The sequence below is a fragment of the Triticum urartu genome, chromosome 7A (assembly GCF_056163025.1).
Source record: "Triticum urartu cultivar PI428250 chromosome 7A, HENAU_Tu73, whole genome shotgun sequence".
NCBI classification, from domain to species: domain Eukaryota; kingdom Viridiplantae; phylum Streptophyta; class Magnoliopsida; order Poales; family Poaceae; genus Triticum; species Triticum urartu.
The window spans coordinates 304,530,484-304,545,969 of NC_141879.1; the positions used below are offsets into that span (position 1 = coordinate 304,530,484).

General features: G+C 48.0%; 2 protein-coding genes and 1 pseudogene across 2 annotated transcripts; 2 read left to right on the forward strand and 1 right to left on the reverse strand.

The window, feature by feature from the left end:
* The first annotated feature begins 5,190 nt into the window (after positions 1–5,190).
* On the forward strand, positions 5,191–6,790 carry LOC125526038 (uncharacterized; annotated as a pseudogene).
* A 917-nt stretch (positions 6,791–7,707) lies between these two features.
* On the forward strand, positions 7,708–10,080 carry LOC125526037 (uncharacterized). Its single transcript, XM_048691064.2, has one exon. It carries the CDS (start codon positions 8,268–8,270, stop codon positions 9,141–9,143), a length of 876 nt encoding a protein of 291 aa, XP_048547021.2. The 5' UTR covers positions 7,708–8,267; the 3' UTR covers positions 9,144–10,080.
* Positions 10,081–10,367: 287 nt separating this feature from the next.
* Positions 10,368–13,429, reverse strand: HCF244 (NAD(P)-binding Rossmann-fold superfamily protein). Its single transcript, XM_048691063.2, has 7 exons — positions 12,914–13,429; positions 12,696–12,794; positions 12,380–12,574; positions 12,021–12,113; positions 11,818–11,913; positions 11,438–11,578; positions 10,368–10,754 (listed from the first exon to the last, which is right to left on the reverse strand). The coding sequence occupies exons 1-7, from the start codon at positions 13,412–13,414 to the stop codon at positions 10,578–10,580; spliced, it is 1,302 nt and encodes a 433-aa protein (XP_048547020.2). The 5' UTR covers positions 13,415–13,429; the 3' UTR covers positions 10,368–10,577.
* Positions 13,430–15,486: the final 2,057 nt, after the last annotated feature.

The window sequence follows — 15,486 nt, forward strand, 5'->3', positions numbered from 1 at the left end:
CATGGTTGAGGCCCCAATGGCTCTTGTAGTGTTAGGGATGGTGTAGCTGCGCTCAGCGCCTATGTACTGAGTTATTGGTGATCTTTGCTTTATATATTGTTAGACTGTATATGTATACGTAGACTTATTCATATGTAGACTTGTGTATACACCTTGTACTTGTACCCTTTGGTACTTATATATAATGAGATAGCCGCACCCCCTTAGGGTGTCGAGTAGTTGCCCAATATTCTCGTTTAACATGGTATCAGACTAGGGTTTTGTGTCTTCCGGTGCACCTCCTAGCGCCGCCGCCGCAATGGCATCATCCAACTCCGCCGCCGCCCCGGCCGCCTCCACCGCCGTCGCGTCGATCGCCCCCTCGTCGCCCTTCCTTGTGTCGCCCCCGCTCGCCACCACCTGGCGGCAGCCTCCGCCGCCCGGCAGACCCCCCGCGGGCCCTCTGGTCGAGCAGGGCGGGCAGGGCAATCTGCAGTCGCCAATCACCGCAAGCGGCGCTACTCCATCGACTATCGCTTTGGCGCCGCCGCCTTTTCGCGGCCCTGCACCGACTGCCTATGGGGTGGCTCCCCCTCAGCCCTACGGCGCCCCTCCTCCCTACGGCGCCTCTCAACCCTATGGCGCCCCTCAGCCTTATGGCCTCCCCCAGCCCTACGCCCCGTGGTACGGCGCCCCTACGGCGCCACGCCACCGCTGCCCCCTGCCTAGCCGGCGTCATCCTACGGGTCGGCGCTTTCGTCGTCTCAGGTGGCTCCATCGCACCTGCAGCCCTATGGGGCGGCTTACGGTGCTGCGCCCGCCGTGTCCTCGGGGGTCCCGCACGGTCCGGTCGATGCCCCGGCTGCCCCTGGCTATGAGGCATCCTTGGCGCTTGCTCCTCACGTTGATGATCCGATGATGGGCCTTCATGCGACACCGACACATGCTCCTGCGGGTTATGCTCCGGCGCCATCGCCGTTCTACTTCTCGCATCTCCTTCCGATGAAGCTTACGTCGGACAACTACTTGTCATGGCGGGCTCAGGTGCTACCCCTCCTCCGAAGTCGCTACTTGGAGGGCTATGTTGATGGCTCCATCCCCTGTCCGCCGCCGTATCATCCGGCTCATCATGTGTGGGTGGCTCAAGACCAGGCGATACTTTCTGCCATTCAGTCCTCGCTCACTCCGAGCGTATCGTCGCTTGTCATCTTCGCCGCGACATCTCGGGATGCTTGGTCTGCGCTTCACAGCAGCTTTGCCTCTCAATCTCAGGCGCGTGCTCACTCTATCCGCACTGAGTTGGGGGAGACCAAACTTGATGGCCTCACTATCACGGAGTACTTCAACAAGATGTCCGGTCTTGCCGATACGTTGGCCTCAATTGGCCAGCCCCTTGGAGATGAGGATTTCACCACCCATGTGCTCAATGGCCTCGATGATGACTATGATAATCTCATTGAGAACGTCCATGGTCGCGAGGTGCCTATTCCGCCACGGGAACTGTATGTGCGTCTCCTAGGTCGCGAACAGCGCATCAAAGCACATCGAACTGCTCCGAGTTTTGCCTCCGCTAATGCCGCGACCCGCGGCAAACCACAGAAGCTGTCGCTCCCTGCCAAGCCGACGGCTCCATCTCAGCAGACTTCGCGTGGCACCGCGCCTTCCATCACAGGCGGATCGCGGCCAGTGGCTTGCTGCCCTTGTTGCGGCGCTCAGCAGGCCTGCCAAATGTGTGGTATTGAGCGCCACATAGCTTCTCGCTGTCATCGCCGCTACAAACAAGATTTCCTTGGCCTAGGCAACAATGGCAAAGGGAATGAAAAACAGGCGGCCGCTGCGGTAGTGAGTCATGAGCACGGACGCACTCCATCCTACTCGATTGATCCTACATGGTACATGGACACAGGAGCTACGAACCACCTCACCAACGACATGGGCAAGCTCTCCACTCAGGAGCCATATCGCGGCCATGATCAGGTACACACCGCCAATGGAGCAGGTATGCGCATCTCCCATGTTGGTCAGGCATCCCTTCTTGCACACAATTCGCGAAAACTGCATCTTTCTAATGTTCTTCGTATTTCCACTTCTTCACGTAGTTTGTTGTCTGTTCCACAACTTACTCGTGATAATAATGTCCTTGCTGAGTTTCACCCTTTTCGTTTCTTTATCAAGGATCGGGACACGAGGGCCGTTCTGCTTAGCGGTCGTCTTCATCGTGGCTTGTATGCACTTGACGCGCCGACCGCACCTCCTATGCAGTTTTCTCCTCAGGCGTTCAGTGGTGTTCGTGTGTCACCTACACATTGGCATGCGCGCCTTGGTCATCCCGCTACTCCCATAGTTTGTCATGTGTTGCATCGTCATGAACTACCGGTTGTGTCAAATAAATCTGCTGAAACTATTTGTGATGCCTGTCGGCAGGGCAAGAGTCATCAACTCCCATTTTCAGAGTCTAGTCGTGTTGTGAAACATCCTCTTGAACTTGTGTTTTCCGATGTATGGGGTCATGCCCAAACGCCTGTCAGTGGCCACAATTATTACGTCAGTTTCATTGATGCTTATAGTCGGTTTACTTGGCTTTATCTTATTAAGAAAAAATCTGATGCGTTTGATGTTTTTATACAGTTTCAAGCACATGTTGAGCGTCTCCTTAACCAGAAAATTATCCATGTTCAAACCGACTGGGGGGGTGAATATCACAACCTCAACTCGTTCTTTAACAAACTTGGGATTGCACATCGTGTGTCTTGTCCTCATAGACATCAGCAGAATGGGACTGCTGAACGCAAGCATCGTCATCTTGTCGAAACTGGCATTATTTTATCAGCTCATGCCTCCGTACCTTTTAGGTTCTGGAGTGATGCCTTCTCCACTGCCTATTTTTTGATCAATGGGCTGCCCTCACGACTACTGAATATGAAAACTCCGCTTGAACTCTTGCTCAATGAAATCCCAGACTACACATTTCTCAAAGTCTTCGGGTGTGCATGTTGGCCTCATTTGCATCCATATAACAAACATAAGCTAGAGTTTCGGTCGAAAAAGTGTGTTTTTCTTGGGTATAGTTCCCTTCACAAAGGGTACAAATGCCTACATGTTCCCACCAATCACGTCTACATTTCTCGTGACGTTGTATTTGATGAGAATGTGTTCCCCTTTCATGCACTTCCGAACATCTCTATCACTCCTATGCCAGCCGTTTCTTCTACCACACCTACGCCTGATCAATTTGTGGATATTGCACATGCTCCTGTGTTGCTTCCTAACCATGATGTAGGTGTTGGACGTGGTGCTCGTCTTGAGCTCCTTGAGGAACAGGCACCAACGCATGCTCCGAATCCGGAGGTTGATCGTGTGCATGGGGCATGCATACCGGGCAGTACCCAGCAACCCGCGGGAGCTGCACCCGTAGCCGCCTCGCGGGCATCGCCCCCGTCCTCGCCCGCCTTGCGGGCGTCGCCCGAGCCTGCTTCGCGGGTGGTTTCTCCTGGGCCGGTCGCTTCCTCTCCTGGCCCAGGGGCTGCCTCACACGCGCCGGCTTCAGCTCCCGATGGGCCGGCCTCGCCGGGCCCAACACTGCCTACCTCTCCAGCACCAGACGGCTCTGGCGTGAGCCTGGAGGACTCGGCCTCGCCTCTGTCGTCACCTGCATCAAGCCCGAAGCTGCAACCACAGCCTGCTGCTCTTCGACCTCGCACACGCAGCCAGACAGGTGTCTTTCAGCCAAAGATCCGAACCGATGGGACTGTAGCGTGGCTCGCCGTGTGCATGGCTCATGCTGCTGAGGATCCTACTGCCGAGCCTCGACATTTTCAGGCTGCACTAGGCATTCCTCACTGGCGTGTCGCGATGGAACAGGAGTTTCAGGCTGCTGAAGAACGACACCTGGCAGCTTGTTCCCCCAGTATCTGGGGTCAATATCATTGATTCGAAGTGGGTGTTTAAAGTCAAGAGACATGCTGATGGCTCCATCGAGCGTTACAAAGCAAGGCTAGTGGCTAAGGGCTTCAAACAGAGGTATGGTCTTGATTATGAAGACACGTTCAGTCCAGTTATCAAGCCCACTACCATTCGTTTGTTGCTGTCCCTTGCTGTTACTCGAGGATGGTTTCTCCATCAACTTGATGTGCAGAATGCTTTCTTGCATGGAGTCCTGGAGGAGGAGGTTTATATGCGTCAGCCGCCAGGGTTTGTGGATCCTGCGCGTCCTCATCATCTCTGTCGTCTTTTTAAGGCACTCTATGGGCTTAAGCAGGCTCCCCGTGCCTGGCACGCACGTCTCGGCTCTGTTCTGAGGGCGCTTGGGTTTATTCCCTCCACTGCTGACACATCGTTGTTTCTTCTTCAGCGTCCTGAGGTTACGATGTATTTACTGGTCTATGTTGATGATATCATCCTCATCAGTTCCTCAGATGTTGCGGCAGACCGTCTTGTGTCTGCGTTAAGTGGTGATTTTGCTGTCAAGGATCTAGGTGCTCTGCACTTCTTCCTTGGTCTGGAGGTGTCACGGTCTTCTGTTGGGGTAACTCTTACTCAAAAGAAGTATTCTCTGGATTTGTTGCGTCGTGCTGGTATGCTGAAGTGTAAACCTGCCAGTACTCCGATGTCTGCCACTGATCGGTTGTCTGCTCTTGATGGAGACCCTCTCTCACCTGATGATGCCACTGAGTACCACAGTCTTGTTGGAGGTCTGCAGTATCTTACTATCACCAGACCAGATGTCTCTTATGCAGTCAATCGTGTCTGTCAGTTTCTCCATGCACCCAGGACATCTCATTGGTCAGCTGTGAAGCGTATCCTGCGTTATATCTGTCTCACTACGTCTTATGGTTTGCTCCTCCAACCGGCGCCGTCTTATGAGATCTCAGCCTTTTCAGATGCAGACTGGGCTGGTAGTCCTGATGACCGGCGATCCACGGGGGGGGGGGGGGGGGGTATGCAGTGTTTCTTGGTTCTAACTTGATCGCTTGGAATGCTCGCAAGCAGGCTACGGTGTCTCGCAGCAGTACGGAAGCCGAGTACAAAGCAGTTGCTGATGTGACGGCTGAGATCATTTGGGTTCAGTCTTTGTTGAGAGAGTTGAGAGTCCCTTCAGCTCATCCTCCAGTACTTTGGTGTGATAACATTGGTGCTACATACTTGTCATCTAATCCGGTGTTTCATGCTCGAACGAAACACATCGAGGTTGACTATCACTTTGTTCGAGAGCGTGTTGCACAGAAGCTACTTAGCATCAAGTTCATCTCATCAAAGGATCAACTTGCTGACATCTTCACGAAGCCTCTTCCACAACCACGGTTTGTAGGCTGCAGGCACAATCTTAACTTAGTTTGTACTTCAGGCCACAGTTAAGATTAAGGGAGGGTGTTAGATTGTATATGTATACGTAGACTTGTTCATACGTAGACTTGTGTATACACCTTGTACTTGTACCCTTTGATATTTATATATAATGACATAGCCGCACCCTCCTTAGGGTGTCGAGTAGTTGCCCAATATTCTCGTTTAACATATATAAAACGGGGCGAAAGCCTTTTTCGGTAAACCGTGGCTTCTTCATCTTTCCGTATATATATAGGGAAAAGACATGGCCAAATTTCAACACCATTGCAACACGACGTCTTTCTCTCCTCTCCCTCCATCCCTAGAGAAGAAAAGGAACTTCAGGCTCCCACTACAGCCATGGCATCCCACCTCAGATCTTCAAGTGCGCCTTCAAGCCCCTGCGCGGGCGAAACCAATGTCGAAAGACAACTTCAGAGCCTAAACACCTCCGTCTCCTCACCCTCTTCAACCATCGAGACAATGCTCGACGGGCTAAGGAGGCTTGGAGATATTTACGACTGCATTGACGAGCTCACAAGCTTACCCAGCAGCCAAGCTCTCATCTACAAGCCGCAGCAGAGGATTGTTGTGGAGCAAGAGCTCGAGCACTCCCTGGTGTTGCTCGACCTCTGCGACGCGGTGCAAGTGAGCTTCTCCAAGCTCAAGGCAAGCGTACAGGACATGCAGTTGGTTACCAAAGAGAAGAGATGATGCGGCTGCTCTTCAGGCCAAGATCCAGTCTTGGTTCCGCCTGACCAAGAAAGCGCAAAAGCAGTTCAAGAAGATGAGCAGAAAGTCTTCTCCGGCTGATGTCGAGAGCTGCAGAGTGGTCAGTCTGTTGGCTGACGCTAGGGACGTCGCTGTAACAATGCTTGAATCCTCTTTGGAACTCCTGTCGAAGCAAATTGCCGTGCCGAATTCCAGCAGGTGGTCTCTTGTGTCCAAGGCGTCCCAGAAGAAAAGTGTGGCGTGCAAGGAGGAGCAATTGCAGGTGCTGGAGTTGGACATTGTTGATCTTGAGAACGGAGTCGAGTCTTTGTTCAGGAGATTGATCCAAAGCAGAGTTTCTCTTCTGAATACTCTGAGCTTGTAGAGGAGATCATATACTGACTCTGATCCCCTGTGATCGGTATCCGCCTTTTGGAGGGCTTGCTGATCATCATCACAATTTTGTAATGTGTATACATGGGAGGAATTTGTACATAAACATACTCCATTGAGAAACAAAAACACGGCTTTTTGTCCATTTCCTCGTGTCGACAAGATTGTGTATTCATGGTTTGATACAATGACCTAAGTTTGGGGCGGATCATTCGAACGATTCTTCTATGAGAGAACCAATATGATTTACTTACAAGATGATTATCATTATTGTTTACTATAGACGTAATAGGATCGATTGGTCAAGCTGATCTTTAAAATGATTAACTTTGAGATGGCCATCTTATTCAGATGCCATTTCTCATGCCACCAGAAACAAGCAAAAGATCCTAAGTGTCGGGATTATAAATATGGGGTAGGCCCAAGTATACGATGGCCCTCCAGAAGGCCATAGCCATCAAAGATACGGCCCAGAAAGACATGGGCCGAAGGACATCACCTTCGGCCGATAGGATTCGGAGCCCTAGTAGATATCAAGGACCAAAAGGATGACTCGTAATCTGGCTAAGTCCCTATATTCGGATTCTACACCCCCTGATGGACAAGACCTAGCAGTCGGTCATGAAGATGACGGGAGCAGTCGGCTAGACCTACAGTCGGCGACTACCTATGATACCCTATCAACCACGATGTCTTAATGATAGCAGTTACCCAACGGTGGAATAATCTAGTTAAATACGGCAGTTACTAGCAGTAATAGCCAGGAAATAATCGGATACACCTGAAGCCATGAATAGCATTAATATCAGCCTATTATGTACCCCCTCCTGGCACACTCTATATAAACCGGGAGGGGAGCACCGGGCTGAGGGTTGAGCATTCACATCTTGTGCCTTACGCCAAGAGCTAAGAGCACTACAAGATTAGGGTATTACCACCACCAAAGAGGGCTCGAACATGTATAAACCCTTGCGCATACACTCATCTACACCGCTCGGCAGATACGATTGCCTCTACATTCATACCCCCATAATACTGTCAGGATTATATCCACGACACTGAGCAACAGATCTTGCTATCATAGCCAAAACATGCCAGCTCAACGTCGAAGAGGTTGAGTGTGTAAGCTGCATGAGTTGAGCATAAAAAATACCAACTGAATTAACAGCTGTACAAAAACTAGATAGTAACACCTTGTCACCAATACGACTTGGCTACCAATCCACTATAATATTCTCTAAGCATGCAACTATGTAAAGATCCGCTGGTAGAGTGAACTAACCTGCTGGCTTTTGTAGGCAATTGTTGGAATATGATAATTCATTGGGAGGATAATTAGTGCACTCAGAAAAATTGAGCTACGCATGAGTGATCAAATTTGTAGGTTGTTGCTTCCAGTACATGGAATTAGCAAACTCCATTAAAATAGTTTAGAGCATGCAACAGAACGAGCTGTCATGCTGATTCTTGCTGCCAAAATCGGAACATAGCATTGTGATTCAGTAGTGGAAAATCAGACAGCACATGGATCATCTCAAGATTGCAATAGATGTGAAATGCTTGCAAGCGCGGCAGGCAGGCGAAACATGTCAGCGATGCCGCGCAAGAGGTGATCAGAAACCAGATAAACACGACGTAGCAGTGGAGCCTGGAGAGGTGAAGTCAACTGTTCTTCGACTACCAAAGGCACAGCTCGCCAATCTGGACCAACACACCTGTGCATATGAGTTTGCCCCCAATAATCAAGAAGCTTGGTTGGGAGACATAGGAAAAGCAGCATCCTGTGATGGAGATGGGTGGTATTTGTCACGGCAGCACGACACAGCGTTATCATTGAGATTCTTGCTGTCTAGAGGGTCATGCCAGGGCTTCTGCTTCTTTCTGTACATACCTGTATATATAGGGACAAGCCCATAGGCAGAACTCAACACCATCGCAGAGCAGCTTCTCTTATCTTCTATCTCCAGAGAGCAAACGAAAAAACTTCAGCTTCCAACACAATCATGGCACCCCACCTCAGGTCCACGAGTGTGCCTTCCAGCCCTCGATCCGGCGAAACCGATGTCGATCAACAGCTGCATAGCCTAAACACAGCCACCGTCTCTCCCTTATCAACAATTGGGACAGTGTGTGTTGGGCTAAGGAGGCTTGGAGACATCTATGACTGCATCGATGAGCTCACATGCTTGCCTAGCAGCCAAATTCTCCTCTGCAAAACGCAGCAAAGGATTTCTGTGGAGCAAGAGCTCGAGCGCTCCCTTATCTTGCTTGACCTCTGCAATGTCGTGCAAGTCAGCTTTTCCGAGCTCAAGGCAAGCGTCCAAGACATGCAGTTGGTTATCAAGAGAGGAGAAGATGCAGCTCTTCAGGTCAAGATTCAGTCTTGGTTTCACCAGATTAAGAAAGTGCAAAAAACGCTCAAGAAGAACACCAAGAAGTCTTCTTCGGCTGATCTGGAGAGCTGCAGAGTGGTCAGGTTGTTGACTGAAGCTAGAGAAGCCGCTGTCACAATGATTGGATCCTCAATGGAACTCCTGTCGAAGCAAATTGCACCACCGAATTCTAACAAGTGGGCTCTTGTGTCAAAGGCATTCCAGAAGAAAAGAGTTAATTGCGAAGAGGAGCAACTGCAGGTGCTGGAGTTGGACATCGTTGATCTTGAGAGTGGAGTTGAGACTTTGTTCAGGAGATTGATTCAGAGCAGAGTCTCTCTTCTAAATATTCTCAGTTTGTAGACTAGATGTACCAACTCTGATCCACTGTGATTGGCGTCCGCCTTTTAGAGGATTTGCTGATCACTAGAACAATTTTGCAACATGTGTACATGAAACACACTGTACATAAATATACTCAATTGAGGAACAGACACGGTTATTTATCAAATTCATATTTTATATTACAATTGCTTAAGTTTTGGATGGTTCACTCAAAAGATTCTATCCTGGGAAGAAAAGACCAAGTTACTTGGAAGATGCTTGTCATTATTGACTATTATAGTCTATAGAAGTGTTTTTCAGAAAACAGTTCAAGTGCAACTTAGTTGTTTGGTTTTCAAATAGTCATGTTGCATGTTTAAGAATGTTGTTGATACACGATACACTCCTTGTGCAGTGGTTCTAAACCTATATAGAAATATGCCAGCTCCAGAACACAAAGTATAAACTTGTACAACTCATAAACTAATGTAAGATCGTTTAGATCACTAAACTAGTGATCTAAATGATCTTATATTAGTTTACAGAGGGAGTAATTAGCACACAGCTGGTTCTAACAGAAACATTATCTGTGTCAATAATTACCAGGCTACACCACATGTATCACAAAGGAAAATGTCCAATTTAAAACCCCAGAGCCAATAAGTTACACTTTCAACTGGAGTCTCGCTGCAATAATCGGAATACAACAAGTGAGGTATTTGATTCTTACTGCAACAACTGGAACATGAATAAGTGAGGAACACACTTGAGGCTCCTAAATGCAGAAAAAATAGTGTCCGCCTCTGATACCTTCTTTCAATATCTTTCTGGGTCTGTTGTGACACATATCTGGGACAGAGACTTGACACAAACTCTACGAGATCAAATAGCAAGATTGGTGTTTACCATTGGAAACTTGCTTCCTGTTCATAGACATGCCTTCTCCAAAGGGCCAACATGATCAAACATGTTTCTTTCATTCTCATGTAGTTGTTTCTGGTTATTTGTCACCGAACAGATTACAAACATATTTACATTCCAGTATATTCTGAACTACCATTGGAAACTTGCTTCCTGTTCATAGACATGCCTTCTCCAAAGGGCCAACATGATCAAACATGTTTCTTTCATTCTCATGTAGTTGTTTCTGGTTATTTGTCACCGAACAGATTACAAACATATTTACATTCCAGTATATTCTGAACTACCGTTTTTTATTAGTTAACAGTCATGGTATAACTCATAATTTGAGAACAATACGAGTTCACTATGAATTCAGGACTTTTAGACTGCTTTGCATAATTTTTAGATCGACCAAGTGTCGGGATTCTATACACATCGCCCTAATAAGATTGTGCCTTCTCATACACAACAAAATGAAAAATATACAAGAAAAATTGTAGTCACTCATCTGTGTCTTGGCGCACATATTTGCATCAGAAATATGTCATAATTTTGTTGAAATCCCTCTTTTTAAAAGTATATGTCACTTTGCTTGGACTGTGCCTTGAGACCCTTCAATTTCTTTAATATGTTGGAGAAATAATCTTGTAAATACTTCTCTAAGGTGAGGATATCCTTTGCCTCCACCCCAAGAAGCTGGTATGTCTCATTCATTGGAGCTGAGAAAACGGTGTCGCTGGAGAGCACCTGGATATAAAAATGTAAATTTATTGTTAGCCTTCACAGGCTTTGATATATATCTATATCTATACCACTATATAGTGTATGAATAACTTTGAATATTGGCTGTTTGATGAAGCCAATCCGGTGGTAGAGAGTTGGCAAATCCGAGCATTGTTGGCCATTGGATATCCTCTTCACTACACTATATTCCGACACGGGTACTATCTAGATGATTCCATGGCTAAGGTTAAGCACAATGCACTATATACACAAAACTAAAAACACAGACGTCTCTCTTTTGTTCTAGAAACTTCCAGACTTTCTGCTGACTCTTTTCTTCTAGATGAATTGTCATTCCTTTTCTCAAAGCACATGCATTTAACATTTATTTTAGATTCTTCCATATTTTAGTTGTCTCAAGGTTTTTTTTTTTGGCTCTAAAAGAATTGCCATTCATTTTTACTTTATTTTATCTTTTCTTCAAGACTCTCATAGTACTTCCATAAATTTCATTTGAGTGGGATGCACTACAAGTACTAAATCTACATCTTATACTTGATGCATACGTGACTAAATTTACATGTTTACCTGTTGTAATGTGATATGCCAATATTTGATCGTACTTTGGTTATCTATAAGCCCCGACGTGCAATACACTTGTACCTTACTGAATTACATGTGCAGTGCACAAAAAGGCCTAGACAAACCTCTGAAAATGCCAGCCTATCAGCCACATCGTTTGTCCACTGGAAGAACCGTGTTAATTGACGGGTAAATCTCAAGACTGCAACAGGGACAGTAGTTACATTGGCATCTTGCCCAGCCAGTCTCTCACATAATGTAATAACCTGGAGAAGGCAAAATAAATAGAATTAAAATAATAATGTACCAACTCCCATAAGCCATCATTTGGTACATTCTCAAAAGAAAAAGAAAATGCATGATGACTATATTTGTACATTCCCTATGAAATAGTACGTTATACTAACTACTTATTAATGACAAGTCAATAATAAATTTGGTTCAGCAGACCCTACTGAACATTATATATACTTCATTCACTAGAAAAAGCAATAGAGTTAATTACCTCCTGAGTTGTCCAAGCACGTGGTCCAGCAAATGTTAGGAGTTTTTTGCTGGCCTTCTCATTGCGCAAAGCAACAAATGTCAGGCGAGCGACGTCCTATAGTTGCACAGAGAAGGCACGTCAACAGAAAGCTACTTTGGAGAGAGACTGGTACATAGATATACACAGTTTCATTTTTCCAATGGAAAGGGAGAGAAGATAACCTGGGTATCCATGTATGCAATCCGAGTCGGAGCATCAGTTCCCCAAACTGACTTCTCTTCTAGTATAGGCACCGCATATTGCCCAATTAGGCCCTAAAACCAAAAAATAGATGGAAATTCATTTCTAGAAACAACCGGCAAACATGACTATGAAAAGATGTATGACATGAGCTTTCAACTATATGTCACCTCAGTGCTTTTAATTTTTACTACTTGTTTATGTCTATCATGAACTATGAGCAATACACAGGTAGTTTAGCCAGGAACTTGTTTAGCGCCTTTTGCAATCTAGCATCAGCATGAGTAGCAAAAGGAATTTCCTGGCCGAAACAGAAACCCAGGATAAGGATCGCATCTACCTGCATGAAACCGCACAATCGGATGATGGTGTAATCCAGACCTGTGTCCTGAATAAACCTCTCTGTACAATACTTGATCTCCATCAAGGGGACCTCAGGATGCTTGTCGCAGTTGTGAATGGAGTAGAAGACATACTTCTGAATCCCCATGGCCTTAGCGCACTGGATTAGAGCAACCTTTCCTTCCCAGTCTACCTAAATGGAACAACCATCAGCGTCCGAAACACAGAAGTCGTTTAATAATGACTCAAAGAAACACAAGACACAATACAATTCTCCACTGTATTTTGAGAGATTACATGCTGATGGCATTTACCGTTCGAATGGGCTCTTCCGGCCGCCCCGTGGCGCAATCAATGACCGTATGAACGCCAACAAGCGTAGCGGGTATCGTCTCTGGCTTGCTGAGGTCGGCCTAATTGAATCAGTCACACGCACAGACGATCATGAGACAGAATCCGCAATGTGGTGCCCCTAAATTACCTATAGCGGGAAGAAGTGAAGAGTACGGTCGGTTGCGCAGTGCAAACCTACATTGACCACGGTGGCGCCCCAGTCCCGGAGGAAGTCGGCGGGCGCCGGGCGGGGCCTGACGAGGCACCTGACGTCGTAGCCCTCGTCCAGCGCCCTCCTGACCACCTGCCGTCCCAGGGTCCCCGTGGCGCCGACCACCAGCACGCTTGTCGGCCTGACGGGCGTCCCCTGCCCAATGCTCATGGGGGCCGCCGCCTGCGCGTTGCAGGTCACGACCAGCCTGCAGCGGGGCCCGATCGATGAGACGGCACGGGCTGGGTGCGGTCGCGGTTGCGCGCGGGAGGTTGTGCAGGAGAGGGCGGCGCGGCGGCCCGGGGAGGTGACCCGCGACGGCAGCGCGGCGGCGAGGCTGGTCGACGTCGCCATTTTCTGCGCGTTGGTTTTGGCGTGGCGTGGCGGAGGTGCCCGTGGTTTTGGGTTTGGGCTGGGAAGGGAACGGAGGAGTGGTGGAGAGTGGATGCGGAGCAGCCGATGCCCGTCGCGCCACGTCGTCGCGGCCATCCCGTCATCCGTCTCTGCCCCGTCACGTTCCGTTTCTTGCCCGCCACTTGTTGCCCAAATTCATTGCATGTGCGAGCCATTTTTTCCCGGTTGCTGCTGATTCCGAAGTGGTCGAGCTCCTAGCGTGTAGACAAACCATTTTCCTAACTCAAGAACTCAATGTCCAGAAGGTGATCATAGAAACTGACTCGCAGGCGGCGGCTAGAAAAATTGTGTCTCTTCCAAAAGATCTCTCAGCTAATGGGCAACTAGTTGAAGAGATCAAAGGGCTGCTTCGGTCTTTTGATGATTTTAAAGTTGCTTGGGTGCGACAGTCAGCGAATAAGGTCACACATATCTTATCTAGAAATGGTTGCTGTAATGCCTTATGTAAAGAGAAAATTTTGTTTTTGCCACTCTAGATTTTGCCAATTTTTCTTATGTCACTCTAGATTTTGACATTTCAGTATTGCCACTCTTAGCTTTTGAAAAATATCACAATTGCCATTATGTGGCAATAGCAAATTAATTTTATTTCACTTTTGCCATCCTAGCTTTTGACAATGTATCACAATTGTCACTCTAATTTATGTAAAACTTGGCTCCATGTCCTCCCGAGTGTATTTGCTCAGAGGTAACAGTTGAGGGAGCTGTGAACTATGAATAAATTAGCAACATTTCCTTAAAAAAACTTGTTGCCCAAATTCCGCAAGGAATGGAATTTTTTTTGAGTAACAAAAGGAAAGAAATGAGTGCCCGTCTCTGGGTAGATGAGCAACTGCGGCCGCATGCGAAGGCTCCGGTGCATCTCGTCCAAACTAGAGGCGAAGAGCTCGTCGATCTCCGCCATCTGCTGCCAGATAAAGCGCAGGTTGGACTTCACATAAGCCTCATATTGGATGGATTCGAGGATGGCGGTCTGCTCCGCCATCTGCTGCCAGATAAAGCGCCCGTTGGACTTCACATAAGCCTCATATTGGATGGATTTGAGGATGGTGGTCTGCTCCGCCATCTAAAATTCCTACGTACATGCAAGATCCATCTAGGTGATGCATAGCAACGAGAGGGGAGAGTGTTGTCCACGTACCCTCGTAGACCGTAAGCTGAAGCGTTATGACAACGCGGTTGATGTAGTCGTACGTCTTCACGATCCGACCGATCCTAGCACCGAAGGTACGACACCTCCGCGATCTGCACACGTTCAGCTCGGTGACGTCCCACGAACTCTAGATCCAGCTGAGTGTCGGGGGAGAGCTTTGTCAGCACACAGCGTGATGACGGTGATGATGAAGTTACCGACGCAGGGCTTCGCCTAAGCTCTACAACGATATGACCGAGGTGGAAATCTGTGGAGGGGGGCACCGCACACGGCTAAACAATCAACTTGTGTCTATGGGGTGCCCCCCTCCCCCGTATATAAAGGAGTGGAGGAGGGGGAGGGTCGGCCCTTTCTATGGCGCGCCCTAGGGGGAGTCCTACTCCTACTGAAAGTAGGATTCCCCCCTTTCGCTAGTTGGAGTAGGAGAGGAAGGAAGGAGGAAAGGGGGAACCCCCCTTCCCTAGTCCAATTCGGACCCAAGGGGGAGGGGGGCGCGGCCTGCGCTAGCTTCCCCTCTCTCTTTCCACTAAGGCCCAATAAGGCCCATATACTCCCCGGGGGGTTCCGGTAATGTGACGCCCCCGATTTGACCGTACACTAATTATACACGCAAATGTGTACGACCAAGATCAATGACTCACGAGAAGATATCACAACACAACTCTAGACACAAATTAAAATAATACAAGCTTTATATTACAAGCCAGGGGCCTCGAAGGCTCGAATACATAAACTCGAAAACACAAGAGTCAGCGGAAGCAATAATATCTGAGTACATATATAAGTTAAACAAGATTGCCTTAAGAAGGCTAGCACAAAAGTAGCAACAGTCGAAAAGCCAAGGCCTTCTGCGTGGGACCTCCTAACTACTCCTCGAAGTCGAACTCCACGTAGAATCATCCTCGGGATCCTCTGGCTCCTGGACTCCATCATATGATCGCAATAACCGAGAAAAGGGGAAAAAGAAGTAGCAAAGCAACCGTGAGTACTCATC

What these genes read in the sequence shown, in the direction of transcription:
- LOC125526037 (XM_048691064.2), top strand. Translation starts at nt 8,268, where the DNA reads ATGCCAGGGCTTCTGCTTCTTTCTGTACATACCTGTATATATAGGGAC.
- HCF244 (XM_048691063.2), bottom strand. Translation starts at nt 13,414, where the DNA reads ATGGCCGCGACGACGTGGCGCGACGGGCATCGGCTGCTCCGCATCCAC. An exon ending in CGGAAGAGCCCATTCGAACG is followed by an intron (nt 12,575 to 12,695) that starts GTAAATGCCATC and finishes TGTTCCATTTAG; the next exon opens with GTAGACTGGGAAGGAAAGGT. An exon ending in GATTGTGCGGTTTCATGCAG is followed by an intron (nt 12,114 to 12,379) that starts GTAGATGCGATC and finishes TTTTGGTTTTAG; the next exon opens with GGCCTAATTGGGCAATATGC.